This window comes from Aureobasidium pullulans (assembly GCF_000721785.1).
Source record: "Aureobasidium pullulans EXF-150 unplaced genomic scaffold scaffold_6, whole genome shotgun sequence".
Lineage (NCBI taxonomy): Eukaryota > Fungi > Ascomycota > Dothideomycetes > Dothideales > Saccotheciaceae > Aureobasidium > Aureobasidium pullulans.
In genome coordinates this window covers 1,252,007-1,268,759 of record NW_021941026.1, presented here as the reverse complement: position 1 = coordinate 1,268,759, position 16,753 = coordinate 1,252,007, and the positions used below count along the sequence as shown (strand labels likewise).

Genomic DNA, 16,753 nt, shown 5'->3' with positions numbered 1-16,753 from the left:
CCGATAGCCGTAAGGAAACCTGGTGAGCACGGTTATAAATAATCACTTGAGAAAAAGAAAGATGTTTGGGTGATGAACACAAAAGTTGCGTTTCTATAAAGCTCACAGGATTTCGTCGTGGTTGTTGTCTTCGACGTGGTGGTTACCAAAGCGGCCATTGCCCTTGTTGCCACGCTGATTGCCGCCTTGGTTATTTCCTTGCTGCTTGTTTCCACCCTGTTTGTCACCACCCTGATAGTCTCCTCGACCTCCTCTGTCGCCCTGTCCTCCCCGACCCCTACCTCGACCTCTACCTCGACTTCTATCACCTCGGCCGCCTCTGTTGCCTCGATCGTTGGTGTTCTGACTGTTTGAGTCGTTGCGATTGTTGGTTTGATTGTTTCCTCCCTGGAAATATCCACTTTGATCGTTTCCATTCTGACCTTCACCATTATTGCCATTCGTGTTGGAAACTTGACCATTCTGGTTATTACCATACTGTTCGTTGGTGTTGTAGCCATCGGCATCGGGGATCCTGGTGTCGAGTTCGGGCCCATTGAATCCTGTCTGGCTAGTGTTGTAGCCACCGGCTCTGCGATCATTGTCATTTTGGTTGTTCGAATAGTTTTGATCGGTTCTGTAACGTTTGTTGGCCTGTTGGGTTTCGTAATCAGCTGAGTAGGCTCCTCCACCGCCACCTCCGTTGAAAAGACCGCCTTGAGGAACGTTGATTGGCGATGGGGGGAAACCGGTAGCCATCTTTTTGGCAAACGGAGTGTCGAGGTGCATGGGCGAACCGAATGAGGGGCTAATAGCAGCCGTGGAAACGTGACCCAAATTTGATATCACATACTGTTTGACCTTGACCGCCTTCGTCGTCAGGGCGAGCTTTTCTTCTTCCTCCTTCAGAATTCGCTGTTGTTCGGCCAAAGCCGCGCGAGTCTTTTCCAGTTCCAAACTAGCTTCAAGCTCGACCTCGCTGTCGTCTGTACTAAGGCCAGCGTTCAGCTTGGTAAATTGAAGGAATATAGGATTGGAGTGGGCTTGCTTAAGCAAGTGGAGGGTAGTCGTATCCGCCTCTTGAGTGCGGGAGCGAGTCCACTTGAACGCCGGGTAAGCATGCTGACAGTTGCATGCCAGAAAGACAGCATGTTCTGGCTGATGATGGTCATATTCTTTGCGTGAGTTAGTCGTGACTGTTTCGAAATCTGGTGTTATAATTTCAACACTTCCAGCGCAATTCTCATGGGCGCAGTGAATACTGAAACCCGCTGTAAGACGGTGCAGAGCGTATCTGATACCAAAGAACCAGACGTTATTGTTCAGGTGAAACATCTGCATCGACTTGATGGTTCCAGACATGTCTGTGTTCCACAGAACGCTGTCGTCACCTGGTCTCCAGTTCATGACCTGATTAGTGATAGGACAGAGATCATCCGAGGTGACGGGGACTGTCTCAAGGATTTCCTTCTGCGTGGTAGCGTCCACAAGACTGCTTATGAAAGTACTGCATGCTCTCTTGGTCTCCTCAATTGCCTCTCTCTTTCTCTTCAGACTTTGAATCGCGCTCTTTTCGATCGATTTTGTGTCATTCTTTTCGTTCTCTGGTTTCGATAGAGATACAGAAGCGGACTCTATGATTCTGCGTATTTGAGGATTTTCGGCGCGCAAACAATTCTTGAAAGAGTGACCCTTTTGATGACAGAGAAAGCATTGCAAATGTGGTTGGGGATTGCAACAGACATAGCTGGTATGGCCTTTGTACCCACATCTGCCGCAGAAATTATCACTGACATCTGGTAGGCACTCAACCTCAACCTGACGGGCAACATTGGGGCAGCCGAGGGTGCTATGAGCAAGAAAATTGCACCATCTGCACCACAGAGCCTCGAGTTCCGGGGGACCGAGTTGGAAAGGGGTATTCATCAAGAACCCATTTTGATGACCGTCATAGGTGTTGATCTTCTGGTTCTGGTTATGGTACTGATTCTGATACTGATTCTGATACTGATTCTGATGCTGATTCTGATGCTGATTCTGCTGCTGGTTCTGCTGCTGATTGTGTTGTTGATTCTGGTTTTTGTTCGGACAGTTATTCCAGATGTGACCAGGGGTTTTGCAGTGTTGGCAATATTGTGAGCTATTGTAGTTGTTCTTGTTGTTATTGTTATTGTTATTGTTGTTGTTGTTGTTGTTATTATTGTTGTTTCTATTGTTGTTCGGATTTTTATTGCAGCTATTCCAGTCATGACCAGGTATATTGCAACTAGTACAATATTTCGAGTTATTGTTCCAGTTGTTACCGTTCTGGTTTCCGTTCTTTTTCTTCCCCATTGCGTGTGATTTGATCTGGCAACGATGCACAGAAGATTGATTTATGTGGCTGGGATGTGTATCGTTGCTTGATTTTGAAGCGAAAGAATCTGCCAGCAGACTCACGAGAATGAGACGATGGCGATTGGTTTGACAAGTGGGTGAAAATTAATCACGATAAATTCTGCGCGATGTCGTCAATATATAAGTGTCGAAGATGCGGCCCTCAGGTGGACAAAGGGACGTCGAGATCATTTCGTGCCAAACAAAGAACGTCGTCCTTCAAAAGAGAAACGAAAATCAGAGGCCGCATCCAGCATGATGAGCAAGGAAGTCTTTGTCCTCGTCCAGGACGTCTGCCACTCATGGCGCCGAGCATATGCTCCATCGCAAAGAAATCAATACTGCCATCGATAGGACGGAGGTTAGAGAAGCACGATCATCCTTCAAGTAGTCCAATCACCCAAAACTCCAGCCATCCACCCACTCATACCATCATAGCCCACGCCATCCTTATCAGTTGACGGACAGCCCTCTAGTCATCCGATCAACCCCTTTACATCATCCAGCCCACAAGGCCCAGCATGCAACACAGTATGCACGGGCACCTTATTACCCTCCACAGGAAACTGCGCAATCAAGGTCGTCTCCGAACCAGGAAAATCAGTAACATGCCCCGAGATGGAAACATTTCTTTCGTCGATAACAAGCAGTAAACTCAAAGGACCAGGTTGAATGTATATTTCATCCTTACTCGAAGGAAGAGAGATGTGCACTAGGCCTTGAAGAATCATCGAATACCTGCTTCTACGTCAGTGAAAGCGGGTGGGAAAGGCAGAGGGGAGAAAGTACTGAATTGATTTCGGCCATGCGGCACCGATGTAGGTGTGTGGGGGTATTGCGCCGATGAAGGCGTTTGTGAAGTTGCCGAGGGGGTAGTTGGAAGCTCCGGCGCCTGTGGTCGGGGATTGGAGCGACCAGCATTCGAGGATGGAAGAGCCGTTTTGGACTGCTATGGTGGAGACATTGAGGCTTTGGGCAAGGGTTTGGGTGAGGAGGGCTAGGAGGGAGGTGAAGAGGAGAAGGTATAGCATTGTTTCGCGCTTCTGATGGGTGTACAGTTGGTAGAAAAGGAAAAACAGCAGAGAAGGGGAAAACTGTGACGGAGAGAGGTGTTTTATATTGTCCCTACCTCGTATGGTGCTATAATCCGTAGTCCGAAGGAGTCCAAGGGGTCAGGTATGCAGAGTCGATCTACAGCCAATGTCCGGCACTATCGATGCAGCTGCAGCTTACTCGGAGAATTTCTGTGTTACTTTCGATTCTTGCTGGAGTCACAACAGTCTTGTGCAGCCATGGGAAAGACAGACCGAACTTTCAGTCCAGCAAAAGAGTTGGTGAAGACGATGGTGAGACATGCAGCTCTCTGACAAGAAGATTTCGATGGTCCAAGCAGCGGTATTCTTGGCATTTTTCACATGCAGATTGTCAGCAAAACGAGATCTTCCAAGCGAGCAACATCAACATGCCACACTCGTCACGTAGACCACGCAAACCGTATCATCCAAAGCGCATCATCTCCGAATCAGAAGATGGATGGTCTAGAGTCGAGCGTACAGCACCTACGAGACACGGCAGCACGCCGCTGATTCAAGAAACTCTACCACCAGTCGACAGGTCGCTTACGGTGCAAAAACTATCGGAGGAACATAAGAGATGCAAACAACAATGGGTGGAGAGCGATACACGTCAATGGCTCCAACAGCTATTGGCGATGCAGATGCCAGAAGGTGGATGGCCTTTGAACAAGGCCCTCTGCGTCGCATTGGGCAGCCCGAGTCTGTCATGGGCGAACAGACTGAGGAGTGTCTGGCAGCTTGTCATGTTCATGGATATGGTGGAAACTGTGCAGACAAAGCTCAACCACGCCAATGAGCTCAAGCTATACGCACAAGAGCCGCGCTTTACACAGCTCGACAAAGACTTCCTCGAGTCCTTGACTGTCGCTGTACTAGAGCAGCCTGGGGCAGAACAGCTGGTAGATGAGTCCAGTCTCATCTTCATACCTTGCCTAGAGTGGGTCCTCGAGCTCCCCTTCATGTTGGTCGCCGCAAAGTCACCTCTCTACGTTAGCTCGTCGATGCATTGGGTCGCTGAAGAGGCTGAACGCGCTCGTCACCGACTCAACAACAACCCTGAAGGTTCCAATCGCTTGCAGAAAGACTGCGACGATGCCCTGGCCGCATCAAAAGCCGTTCTCGACACCCATCACGAAAACAAGATGCCCGAAGCCGATTTTGCCGACGGTCACAGTCTCGCCATGACCATCTACACTTTGAAGCACGAAGATGATGATTGAAAGATACATATATACATTAAGGCATGATATCTACTTGATATCCTTGCTCTGGACGACAGTGCCGAAGGCATCGGCAATCTCGTTCAGAGCAGTTTTGGTCAGCTCCTCGGCCTCGACACCAGGGATCGATCTGTCGCCAATCGCATCCTCGACGCAAACGACGTCGTAACCAAGCTCGGCTCCCTGTCTGGCCGTTGTCGAAACACAGACATGTGCCTGCGTCATATATCAGCAAAGCGTTCAAAGAGTAGGGAAGTTACATCCAAACATACCATGTATCCGGTCAAGACGATCTTGCCACCACCAAGGTGCTTGTGGAGATCGGTGCCAGCAAAAGAGCTTGGGTAGTTCTTGTGGATAACCTTCTCTCCGTCCTTAGGTGCGAGCTCGTCGAACTCTTCGGCGAGCTTGGTGCCGGGTGTGAAGACGGGTGCGCCATCGGGTGTGTCGTGGACAACGTGGACAATCTTTCCATTGCCCTCGCGGTACTTTTCAAGTAGCGAGGCAATGACCTTGCGAGAAGATGCTGTGTTGGAGCACTTCAATTTGCCTTCTGCGTATTCGTTTTGAGCGTCGATGATGATGAGAGTGCTGTCGGCAACGCTGGCAGTCGATGGCTGCATGCCGATGAGCTGGCGAAAGGAGGTCGCGGAAGACATGATTGACGGTGGTGTTGGAGGTATTCTGCAGGGGAGGTTGTTTCTGGTTGTCAGTGGACTTCTTGCTTCTCCTCTATATAGCTGTCTCTACGAATGTTCGAGCCTCAAGTCCATCTGTAAGCACCTTGCGGATGATGTCTCCATGCGGTTAGTATCGCGGGGTAGCCAGGCGGGGTCTTGACCAACTCTTCGGACTCACCCCAAGACACCTCGGACCCGCCCCTTGGGAAGCTCTCTTTGCTCATGTGACGAGCAAACACCAGCGCATCTATCGAGTCGTTCATCATGGAAAGCGCTTGGGTCAAGGACTCAAGGAGATACTCGAGGGTGCTAACAACGCTGTCTGCCGAGAAACGAGTCAATGCTTTGCTTTCCCCCTCGTTTCCCCCAAGACTGCCCCAAACTTTGTTCAACCGACCATAACCTATCTTTTTCTCAGCTTCCTGATCTTCCTTGAAGAACAATGATATCCTATACAGAGACAGGAAAGTCTTGAGCCGCGAGAAGGCGCACAGGCTTGAGAGTATACATGTATAAGCTTATCTCCATGGTGAGACGGGCTCTTATCGTGTATACCAAGAAGGGTTTGTGCGGGAGATACCAAGTCGCCGCTGGAGATGTTCTTCTTCGCATCGTCGCAGGAAAAGTGGTCTTTTGTGACGGATCCGCTTGGCGGATATTGGCAGCTTGACTGTTCAAGTCTTGCGACATCAAGATGACCAACCGAATTGACACTCGACGAGTTTGATATGGCATCTCCATTGATACCGTATAGCATGCGTAAACCTATCAAAATCGTCTCCAGCACAAGCACGCGATTCATGTTATTGACATCAGACGTCTAAACTGATAAGAGGACAGTCGACTCCACCAAAGCCAAGTATTCTAGTGTGCTTCCTGCACACCCTATCAGTCCAACATTCTTCTCGAAAAGGCGAAACGATCCTCGACTTGAGGATCTTTACTATAAACATGACTTACGCCGCTCGTGGCCGCCGCATCCAAGGACAACGGACCGAAACATGACCTTTGCTGCGCTTACGCTTGCCTAGTCGTTGGACTCTCTGGGCTTATCTCTTGGCCTGCGTACTTGCTCTGGCAGACGATCTCTGTGTCCGTAGTCATTGGAGATGGTTAAATCTACTGGACGTCCTGCTAAGATGTGGGCTTCCCATACACGCTCTGATCAGCTTACTTGACTTGTTACATTATTGGACCCGATCAGTTGCTCGAGTGTACTACCCAACGTTCTGCTCTGAAGTGGCATTGAGCACGAGAATCACTATTCACTTTTCTGGCTAGTTCAAACGAATCTTCTTCATGTCGTCTGACAAGCTCTCACGGGCCGAGTCGCGAGGAAAGACACCCTTCGACGTCGACCACGAAAAGGGCGATGGTATCTACCATACAACATCAGGTCCTGTACAAGGCGATGTCTTTGACGAGTCTTATGGAACAACACATCGTGGTCTTAAATCACGACATGCTCAGATGATTGCTCTGGGTGGAACTATCGGCACTGGACTGTTCGTCGGAAGTGGTCAGACACTTGCCAGAGGAGGTCCGGCATTCATTTTAGGGACGTTCATTTTCATGGCTGCACTCATCTGGATGATAGTTACCGGTAAGTCTCCATACCTCATTCTTCAGGAAAGTTCTCTGACTTCTTTAGCCATTACTGAGATGTCGGCGTACCTGCCAACACGTGGTAGCAGTATGACTATGTTCTCAGATCGATTTGTGTCTTCCAGTTTCGGCTTCGCTCTTGGATGGCTGTACTGGTAAGTCTGGCGGTCACCTACTTGACGTCGGATTCTTGCTAAAATCATCAGGTACTCTCTCGGAATCTTAGTGCCGTACGAAATCACTGCTGCAGGTCTGGTCATCGAGTACTGGGGATCCACCATCAACATCGCTGTTTGGATTTCAATCATGCTGGTCCTCATTGTGGCCTTGAATCTACTTCCTGTAAAGTTCTACGGCGAAGTGGAGTTCTGGTTCGCTGGAACCAAGGTCATCATGATGATCGGCCTCCTGATACTCAGCTTCGTTCTCTTCTGGGGAGGAGGACCTTCGCACGACAGACTTGGCTTCCGCTATTGGCAAAATCCTGGCGCCGCGAATGTCTATCTTGCCGGGGGAAACACCGGACGATTCATCGCATTACTCTCGACCTGGGTGCTCAGCGCGTTCCCCTTCGCGTTCGCCCCTGAACTCTTGGTTGCTACTGGTGGTGAGATCGAGGACCCTCGCCGTAATCTTCCAATCGCTGCTAGGAGATATTTCTATCGTCTGATCTTCTTTTACATCTTTTCAGTCCTTGCTATCGGTGTCATCTGCCGCTCAGACGACTCGCAATTGACCAACGGCGGTGTTGGAGCTGGTTCTAGTGCTTTCGTCATTGGTATCAAGAACGCTGGCATCCCCATCCTCGACTCAATCATAAATGGCGGAATCATCTTATCAGCGTGGTCTTCGGGTAATTCATTCCTCTATCTATCTGGCAGAAGTCTGTATACTCTTGCTCTGGCTGGCAACGCTCCTGCTTGGTTCAAGCATTGCAGCAAGAATGGCGTGCCTTACCGCGCTATGGGTGTATCTTCCCTCTTCTCACTCCTGGCCTATCTCAACGTCGCGAACTCTGCTAGTGTTGTGTTCAACTGGCTTGTGAATTTAACCAACACCTCAGCATTCATCTCTTGGATCTGCTGCTGCGTTACCTATATTCGCTTCCGCAAAGCTATTGCCGCCCAAAACATCCCTGAAAGCGAGCTTCCATACAGGAACAACATCATGCAACCTTGGGGCGCTTGGTTTGCAATGATCTTCTTCACAATCCTTACGCTCATTAATGGCTTCACCGTCTTCTGGCCGCAGAACTGGTCCATCGCAAGTTTCTTCACAGCATATGTCGGCATTCCTATTCCAATCATCATCTTCGTGGTTCACAAGGTCTTCTGGGCACGCAATGAGCCTTGGGCTCGTCCACCAATGACCGTTGATCTTGTCAGCGGTCTGGACGAGGTGTTACTCCAGGACAAGCCCAAAAAGCCATACACCAAGTGGTACCACTACATCAAAGTCTTGTGGGAATAGATTTGGGCGAGAAGGTTTGATACGTGGTTGAGATGTGGTAAGACTGAGTTTGAGGTGTGTGCGATCTGATGTCGTGGAAAACTTGACCTGAGCGGCATCGGCTCCCGCGGAGTGAATACCTTATCTTCAAGACAGCGCCAAAAGTTCATACACGCAAGTGACAACTTCTGAGAAACAGCATCGACTATGGGTTATCAGATCTCTCCTGCTACGACTATGTCAAAGGCAACTGGAAATACATGCTTCTAAATATCTTGATTTCCGTGTCCGGATAACATCTGGTCTTCGAAAAGCCGAAGTTCTTCACAACTTCGGAAAACTTTTACGCAGGTTGTCAACGTCTTGGATTTGATGGTAAATCAAGGCCAAAACCGAAAGCAGAGAACAAAGCGCGCCTCCTTAGAAATTGTGAAAGGCAAGGACGACGCTGAGACCGTACATTCCTCGCCCCGTCCGTTTTCCCACGAGATCGATTTATCACTCTCCGCACCCGTCGCATGTATCGTGCTTGGCTCTTTGTTCCCAGTTATTGCTTATTCCGGTCACCATGTTGAATTCGAGGTTTTTGAACGATCGAACAAAGCATCGTTCATTCTTCGACACATTCCTTGATAAGGGGTTACAATGGCTTTGACTGCTTGCAGACATGTTGCACTCAGTCATTCACCCTCATTAAAGTTCCAATGGATTGCTCCGCGATGATGGCGGTACCTGCGATTATCATACCTCTTTGGAATATTCTGATCACTGGTCGGCCACGGCACTTGCGATTCTCACACTCTAAGACACCTAGGAACTCGACTACAACTTTACGAGATGTCTCAACATACTGGGATACCCCCGAACAAGCCCAACAATCCATATCCAATATCTGACAATCCCTCATTGACTACCGTTGGAATTATCAGGGACACGTGGGACGAATATATGCAGGATTTCCTGGATCTCCATCCAGGATTCAGTATCGAGAGATATACTGCTGACGGTCGACCAATGAACGGTGTGCTTCACACCATATGGAATGAGATACGACAGGTGCATGAGCACATCATGGGCCGGCACCCTCCCAATACTGAGGTTGCGAGATATCGAGAAGAACTACGAGACATAGTGAGAAGGGCAGGGGACGTCAAAAACGCTGTGTGCATGGGCTTGGGAAGAATAACTCAACGCGGGAACTCCGAGCTCAAACACGAATTTGTTCAACAATGTGGCGTGTTTTTCGCCATGTGCCAGATGATTGAAGAAAAACAAGGCATGCCGCTCAACTCTTTGCCAAAAATCTTCCAAGATCCAGATTTCCAGATTGAGGAGCGCTATGTTCTCGACACAATAGGCAGACAAACAATTGTCTGGCCTCCAGAGGCTAACGATAGCATGACTGAGCACACATTCGTCTACGCCCCTCACTTCCCAATGGATGTTATATTGGACACAATTCTTAGACCAGGCTCCCAACCAGAGATCTTGTTATGTGGCACTTTTGGCGCAGAATTGAATGCGTCCGGCTCACCACTCGCTAGACACTATATCGAACAAGTGTATTTGACGGGCAATACAGCCCTAGACCCCAGGACTATCTGGATGTACGATCTGTTATCGCGGTTCTTACAATCTCACCATGTATTCGAGTTCGACGGCATTTACTCGCAGGAAAACAAACTGAAAAAGGTCTTGCGGCATGCCTTTTTTGGAGCCTCAATCTATGTACGAAAGAGTGGTGAAGCAGGTCTTTAGTGGCATTCAAAACTATCATCAGCTGGTAGCTGGAGTCCTTCCCATCCGGACCCAAGCCTCAGATTTTGACGCTAAAACTAATCTTACAATGCCCACGGCAAGACTAATGAGTTGCTAAGTATCACGAAAGATCAGGCGATAACAGTTTGGATATGTTTTTTTGTGTTGATTCTCGCTCGTTTTATATTTTACGCAGTAAAGGGGCGGATGGCTGCTTGAAACTTGTGATCTAAGATCTATAGGAAGCAAATGAAGTTACTCTACACGGAATGTCTTGCGCGCTCTTCTTTGTTTTTGGGACACCACAGGAACTGGCATACGTTCCAAATATGCGCACGATTGTTGATAAGAGGAATCAATGCATCATGAGGCACAGCTGTTTGGCAGGTTTGAAGGAGTAGCCGATCACGTCGAGCAAAGAACGCTCCATCATCACCTGCCGAAGCAGGCTCTATGGCTTCACAACACCTTCAAAATCCCGACCGCGTTATCCCTCCTCTTCGCTTGAACCTTTGTCCAACATTTTCAGAAAAAAGGAAAGCAAAGAAAAAACATGCCATTATCCGCATCCGGCGACTTAGCTCAAGATGGAGTCAGCCAAGGTTCACGAAACAAAGACAGAACAAAAAAAAAGACCGGCCTCCAGGTGACTGATCGCTTTCAGCGTGGTGGGGCGACGACGACATTTATGACAAGGCGATGCGACATTTAGTGTAGCAATTAGTATACTCACGACTGTCGAAGCACCGAAGACTGAAGTCAATTACCAGTCCTATCTTCCAAGATGACCGTCCCTCCTGAACGACCTTCAAATCCATTTCCTGAATCAGGTGAAGCGCCAGATTACGCTGCGAACGTACCCGAGGACGTCTTTGAAGGATGCCTCGAGAACTTCCACTTCAATCATCCTGGCTTCGATTCGAAAAACTGAGCTGAGGATTGCGAGCCCATGGACGGCTATCTACTCAATGTCGGTCTGAAGGTAGTCGACGTCGTCAAACAGATCCTGGAAGCCGGACCTGAATTGTGGTACTACGTCCCACGACTTCGCAAGCTCCTGGTTGGAACCAAGAATATCAATAATGCTGTGTGTCTAGGCCTCGGCGGCGGCTTCATTCAACTCCAAGAACAAGGCGACGAGGAAACATTCATATGGCAGTATGCACTATTCGATGTGTTCTGCCAGATCATCGAGAAGAAACAAAAGATGGAGTCAGGCAGTCTTCCTCGCTACTTCCAAGACCCAGCTTTCGAGGTAGAGGAAGAGCACATCTTACAAAACGTTCTTGGTGAAAAAGTCATCCAACATCCAGAAGCCACAGAGCTTATTGATGAATATTCTTTCGTCTTTGGTATTCACATACCTTGGAGTAGTCTGGCGAACATCTTTTTCACGGGACGACCACATCCTCAGATCTTCGTTGGAAATTCGATCGAAATTGGAATGAGTGGTATAGCTTGTGCAATTGCGGACAACTATATCAGACAAGTTTATTTGGATCACGAAACAACACCCGGAGAAGACATAATAGAGCTGCGTCGTCAAGCTGAGCTCTTCGTCAATAGCCATTCGTGCACATACCTCTCAGAAGGTGTTGACGAGGATGCTGATGATCAACATTTTGGCAGTACGTATGTTTATGGGAGAAAGCGACCTCAGAGTTGAATAAAATTGGACACAACTTCTTCAAATTTTTCTAGCACAGCATAAAAATGGGCGTTAATATTGCAGCTCTCCGACTGAGCTATCATGACAAGAAAAAGACAATGATGGAAGTCCGGAAACGGTGATGAAAGAAGAGCCTCCCTACCATTTGCGGTATCACCTAACATGTCTCTCGACGGATGCGGTCGTTCTGCATGATCTTATGATGGACAAGTGTCCAGATTTGAAGTGCAAGGTAAGCTCAGAACGTCCTTTTCAGCATACTCAGACTGGAACAATTTGGAGCCATTCAATCCGATCTATACTTTAAGTACTATTCGCGTCTCAAGAGCTTATCAATACAGCTACTCCGACACCACAATGGCAGAAGTACCAGAACGGCGCAGTTCTATTACGTCAGAAGAGCTCAATCAGAACGTCACGAACCCGCTTCCTAAACAGACTGACAGTATTGAGGCGTTCATCGACGAGGGGGACTGGAAGGAAGCGCACCAAGAGTTCCTGAAAGACAATCCAGGTTTCAGGCTCAAAAATTATGATTCCCAAGGGCGTCCAGATCATGGCCGCTTCCATGAGATGTGGGACGACGTTCAGCAAATCGTGACAGAGATCAAGACCTTCACCGGCCGAAACAGACATGTGTTTAGAACATTCCTGCAAAAAATCGTGGAAGGGACTGATCACATAGATTCAGCAGTGTGTCTAGCACTGGGCTACTACACTCACTCGGCCTCTGCGCGAAGAGAGGTTTTTAAACATTAACTGGCCATGTTTCTCGTGTTTCACCAGATGCTTAAGCAAAAGCAACAGGAGCATATACCTATGGTTTTCCAGGACCCTACCTTCGATGTGGAGGAAGAGTACTTGTTTATCAACATGCTCCGTGCTAAAGTTGTTCAACACCCCGCCTGTCTGGAGCACATAACAAAGTCGTCCTTCGTTTTCGCTATTCATTTGCCGTTAGGGGCACTCGCAGACACGGTCGTCGAGAAACTGCCGGCACTTTATATTGGTAACACGGTGGATTACGGATGCGGTACTAGCTACGCACTCGCAGAGAGGTATATCCGCCACTGGTATCTGGCCAACGACCCCTAGATGACTCCGGAACTGGGGAGAGTGGTGGAACAAACAAACCGCTTCGTTGACTCCTACAAGATTGACATATTCAATCCGGCGCATGACGATTGCTATCCAAAAGACGATGTTAGGTACTTCAAAGAGATATTCGTTCATCGTCTGAAGAGGGACCCGAGCACCTGAAGGATCAAAGACCACTTTCGTCTCGGAGCACAAACGCTGCATCAGAACCTTCTGACCCAGGACCGAGAGACAACCCATAATGATGGCCACTGAGGGCGTCCCTCGAGGTCTTGGGCACAGAGGAGCACTACTACCGCGCCCGTGGACATTGGACAACGCAGCACCTCTAGAGATTACTCTTGTTACTCAGAATCTCAACTTTGCCCAGGATATCAACCGTTGACACGGTACCAACAGGTAAACCCCGAGGGTACCCAAAAGTGCCTCCCATCATGAGTCAGGGTTGGGCTTCGCAAGGGCAGGGCCGCCTAGGCTTTACTCGGGATAGAAATGAATAAGGGATAAGATACAGAGGAGATGAGAGCAGCACAACTATTTAGACATTTTGACACAAATCGCTTGATGACTTTGAAATCTGAAAACCTCTTCCCGCTTCATCTTGTTCAATTCAGAAATCTTCGCTCGTTTCGCTTGAAAAGCCAAACAGTCAATCGTTCCAGGCTCTCTCGCCAGAATCCGGTAGGACAAAGGAACAATCAGGTTCCGTAAGCGGCAAAAAGACGGTTCCACCAGTTTGCGATGCGTGAAATGATAAATCGTTTGCGGCATCAAATGATGATACGTTTACGGATGCGGTCATGTTGGATAAAACTTCTCTAGGTATGAAGATTTTAGGGGTCGGTGGGTCGGTTTGTTCTTGAAGCCAGAACATTTATCTTCTCGATCCAGGTTGCGAAAAAGTCGGCTGCTATAACACAAACATGGACTACAAAAGGCCATCTCATTGGGCCAAGCTTCCACTAGCGCCCAGAAACCCCTTTCCACGGGAAACAGCGGATTCGTGGGCTGGGATATATCTCGAAGATTGGAAGAACGCACTCAGTGACTTCCTGGGGAAATACCCAGAATTCAGAGAGGAAGACCATGACGCAGCGGGACGGCCTGGCTACCATTGGCAGTAGAGATCAGTCATGGCGAGGAAGAACGAGATCTTGACCCACACGCAACCAGACAGACAAGAATTCAGAGCCTCCCTCCAATACATCGTGGACAAAACGGATCATGTCGACACAGCTGTCTGTCTAGCTCTAGGAAAATTCGAGAATGTGGAACTCAGCGCAGAAGAGGCCTTGCAGCATCAGCTGGCTATGTTTCTCGTACTGTGCGAAATGCTCGAGATTAAGCAGAACACCAAGATCAAGACCATATTCCAGGATCCACGATTCGAGCCTCCAGAGGAGTACGTTATTACTCTAGCGGGGGGAGAGGTTGTCAAGCATCCTGGTGCATTGGAACATATGACCGAAAACTCGTTCGTCTTCGCGCCTTACCTCGTCTGGCCTGCTTTCCCAGATACCATCATCAAAACACACCCGGCCCTTTACATCGGCAACAAGGTGGAAAGTGGTGGAGGCATGGGCATCCCAATAGCAGAAAGATACGTCCGACAGTTCTATGTGACTGGCAAGCGCGAGATGGGTCCGGATTTGCAGGAGATCATCGACCAAACGAAGAAATTTGCGGACTCTTATGACAAGTATCTGTTCGACACGACGTACGATTCGCTACATACCAAGTATGGGTCTCACTTTCAGAACATGTGGGTCCATCATCCGAAGCGAGAACGACCCGATTCTGATAATGATCCACCTGGTGGCGCAAGCGTTGCACCAGGACCTTCTAATCCAAAGCCGAAAGACGATTCAGACCATGGTCCAAAAGGGGATGGCGGCTCAGGCTTTGATTAGTCGAATCTTCCGCATAGGAATAAAACAGATGCGATACAGGGAAGATGGCAGCCATGATTCAGTGAGAGGAAACAGGTTTGTGTGCGAGTCTTTTTGATGATCAGGTTCCTGTACCTGCAGGTAGCTTGGGCTTTCGGGCAGATGTGACAGCAAAGGTGGAGAATTTTGCATATGATAGTCTACCAGATGAATTTAACATTGTTGGGACAGTCCAGAAAAGGTTAGGGATCCAACCAAGGCTCGGGTATTGCGAGCTGTAACTATGTCCAAGATCACATTGTGATTGTTGGACTCTCAGTCGATGTCTGGCCATGTCCGTGAGAATGATGACGAGGATCGTGGTCAGAGCATCAGGAAGAGCCGGAAGCGTTCATAAGGTCAAAGAAGCTGGGTAGGTCGTTGTTTCCGTTTTCAGCCTCGACAAAGAATTCATTAACCGTGTGGCCGTCGAGACCATAGATGCCCTGGACAACAAAGCCTGCTGGTCCGAGGTCAACCGGTCCGGTCACAACAACAGCTAGTACCGAACAGTCGAGCGACACAACACCTGGCGAGAATGAGCGGATATTCTGACCAACTTAGAGCGACCCCTGGGCCAAACGTCATCAAGGGCGTCCTAGAAGAGTACCTCGGCGAAGACGTCGACAATGACAATTGGAGAGATGCGATCCAAACAGCCACAATACTCATGCCTGAGTTCTTCGGAACACATCTCAATGGGCATCCAGAGCTCCTATTCCTGGCTTCCGAGAAGATACAGACTGTACTCAGAGAGATATACACTGAGCGAGATTGGGAGCCACTGCGCGACCAAGTCAACAACCTAGTCGATAAGATGCAAGGAATCGACACCATGATTTGTCTGAACCTGGGCAACTTCTTCGGCATCATCAACGAGCACGTCCAAAATACCTGGGTGATACAATACGCAATATTCATCTTCATGTGGCAGAAGGTCAACGAAAGAAGAGAGGCAGAGTGCTCAGAGAAAGGATGGAAGTTCGAACCGATCAAGAAATACTTCCAAGACCCTAGTTTTGACATGAGGACCAAGTATTTGCTGCAAGAAATACATCGCGAATCAGATCAATGGCCAAACATCATCCTAGGGCACCACGAGGCTGACCGCATGATTAAGGATAACACTTTCGTGTATGCTGTTCACCTGCCCGCAAGAGCTTCCGTGGACGTATTGAGATTAGGTCCACGCATCGCCGTCACCAACAGCTCTTGGTCCAAAATCGATGGTTGGGAGCGCGGTATGGCGGAAATGTTCATCGAGCAAACACTCCTTACTCAAAACCCAGAGGTATCGGCCCAGTTGCGCCTTTTGGTAGGCGTTCATCAGGATGTGAAGAGGCTGTACGATGAGGAGCCTGTTGCTCCGATTCCGGAGGAAGATCATCGTTTCTTCGCGACATCAATCTATGTGCGCAGAGAAGAGTTGGAGGGTATTAAGTTACCTGTGACTCCCACTCCGCCTGGTGAGCCTGTACGTGTGCCTACACCTTCTTCGAGGACTAAGCTTTGGACGGAAAGGTTGCTGAGGAAGGCACCCCGTTGATGTTGGCAAAGGAAGGATTCTCGTGCGTGGCGGTTGCGAGTTGCTGAGGATCGATGGTGTTCATATTGCCTGACGGGCTACTTGGCGAACGCACAGGCAGACAAACAAGTAGAGTCGCTTCTTTCTAGGTAGTGCCTGCTGTCTCGTTCGTTGCAAGGAGGTGCTCATTCGACCTCGCCGGTGCACGGATTGTGCTGTCATTGTATCAGGGCAAGCCGTGTTCATCGAGTAAAGAAAAGACAAACAAAGAAATGTAGTTCCTTGTCGTCAATATTGGATTCCAGAAGAGCTTCAATAGCTCGAATCGTCAAAGATTCCCTGCCTGTTGGCTTGCTAGCATCGTCTAGCATCCAGAACTAGCAATCATGG

General features: G+C 48.8%; 8 protein-coding genes across 8 annotated transcripts; 5 read left to right on the top strand and 3 right to left on the bottom strand.

The window, feature by feature from the left end:
• Window positions 1-102: 102 nt before the first annotated feature.
• Window positions 103-2,313, bottom strand: M438DRAFT_334111 (uncharacterized protein; the record flags this gene model as incomplete). The annotated part of the gene is made up of 1 exon (XM_029903680.1): window positions 103-2,313. One exon carries the CDS (start codon window positions 2,311-2,313, stop codon window positions 103-105), a length of 2,211 nt encoding a protein of 736 aa, XP_029762387.1.
• Window positions 2,314-2,831: 518 nt separating this feature from the next.
• M438DRAFT_270236 (uncharacterized protein) lies at window positions 2,832-3,386 on the bottom strand (the record flags this gene model as incomplete). Its single annotated transcript, XM_029900369.1, has 2 exons — window positions 2,832-3,096; window positions 3,145-3,386. The coding sequence occupies 2 exons, from the start codon at window positions 3,384-3,386 to the stop codon at window positions 2,832-2,834; spliced, it is 507 nt and encodes a 168-aa protein (XP_029762386.1).
• Window positions 3,387-3,817: 431 nt separating this feature from the next.
• M438DRAFT_270634 (uncharacterized protein) lies at window positions 3,818-4,651 on the top strand (the record flags this gene model as incomplete). Its single annotated transcript, XM_029900407.1, has 1 exon — window positions 3,818-4,651. The coding sequence occupies one exon, from the start codon at window positions 3,818-3,820 to the stop codon at window positions 4,649-4,651; it is 834 nt and encodes a 277-aa protein (XP_029762385.1).
• A 15-nt stretch (window positions 4,652-4,666) lies between these two features.
• M438DRAFT_191977 (isochorismatase) lies at window positions 4,667-5,522 on the bottom strand. The gene is made up of 2 exons (XM_029899258.1): window positions 4,924-5,522; window positions 4,667-4,867 (listed from the first exon to the last, which is right to left on the bottom strand). The coding sequence occupies exons 1-2, from the start codon at window positions 5,308-5,310 to the stop codon at window positions 4,682-4,684; spliced, it is 573 nt and encodes a 190-aa protein (XP_029762384.1). The 5' UTR covers window positions 5,311-5,522; the 3' UTR covers window positions 4,667-4,681.
• Window positions 5,523-6,630: 1,108 nt separating this feature from the next.
• M438DRAFT_404703 (histidine permease) lies at window positions 6,631-8,561 on the top strand (the record flags this gene model as incomplete). Its single annotated transcript, XM_029909737.1, has 3 exons — window positions 6,631-6,934; window positions 7,043-7,091; window positions 7,143-8,561. The coding sequence occupies 3 exons, from the start codon at window positions 6,631-6,633 to the stop codon at window positions 8,404-8,406; spliced, it is 1,617 nt and encodes a 538-aa protein (XP_029762383.1). The 3' UTR covers window positions 8,407-8,561.
• A 2,531-nt stretch (window positions 8,562-11,092) lies between these two features.
• M438DRAFT_334107 (uncharacterized protein) lies at window positions 11,093-12,907 on the top strand (the record flags this gene model as incomplete). Its single annotated transcript, XM_029903679.1, has 2 exons — window positions 11,093-11,771; window positions 12,774-12,907. 2 exons carry the CDS (start codon window positions 11,093-11,095, stop codon window positions 12,905-12,907), a joined length of 813 nt encoding a protein of 270 aa, XP_029762382.1.
• Window positions 12,908-14,043: 1,136 nt separating this feature from the next.
• On the top strand, window positions 14,044-14,820 carry M438DRAFT_354290 (uncharacterized protein; the record flags this gene model as incomplete). Its single annotated transcript, XM_029906937.1, has 1 exon — window positions 14,044-14,820. One exon carries the CDS (start codon window positions 14,044-14,046, stop codon window positions 14,818-14,820), a length of 777 nt encoding a protein of 258 aa, XP_029762381.1.
• Window positions 14,821-15,352: 532 nt separating this feature from the next.
• On the top strand, window positions 15,353-16,749 carry M438DRAFT_344574 (uncharacterized protein; the record flags this gene model as incomplete). Its single annotated transcript, XM_029905259.1, has 1 exon — window positions 15,353-16,749. A coding segment is annotated over one exon (1,032 nt), but the record flags the coding sequence as incomplete, so codon positions are not given.
• Window positions 16,750-16,753: the final 4 nt, after the last annotated feature.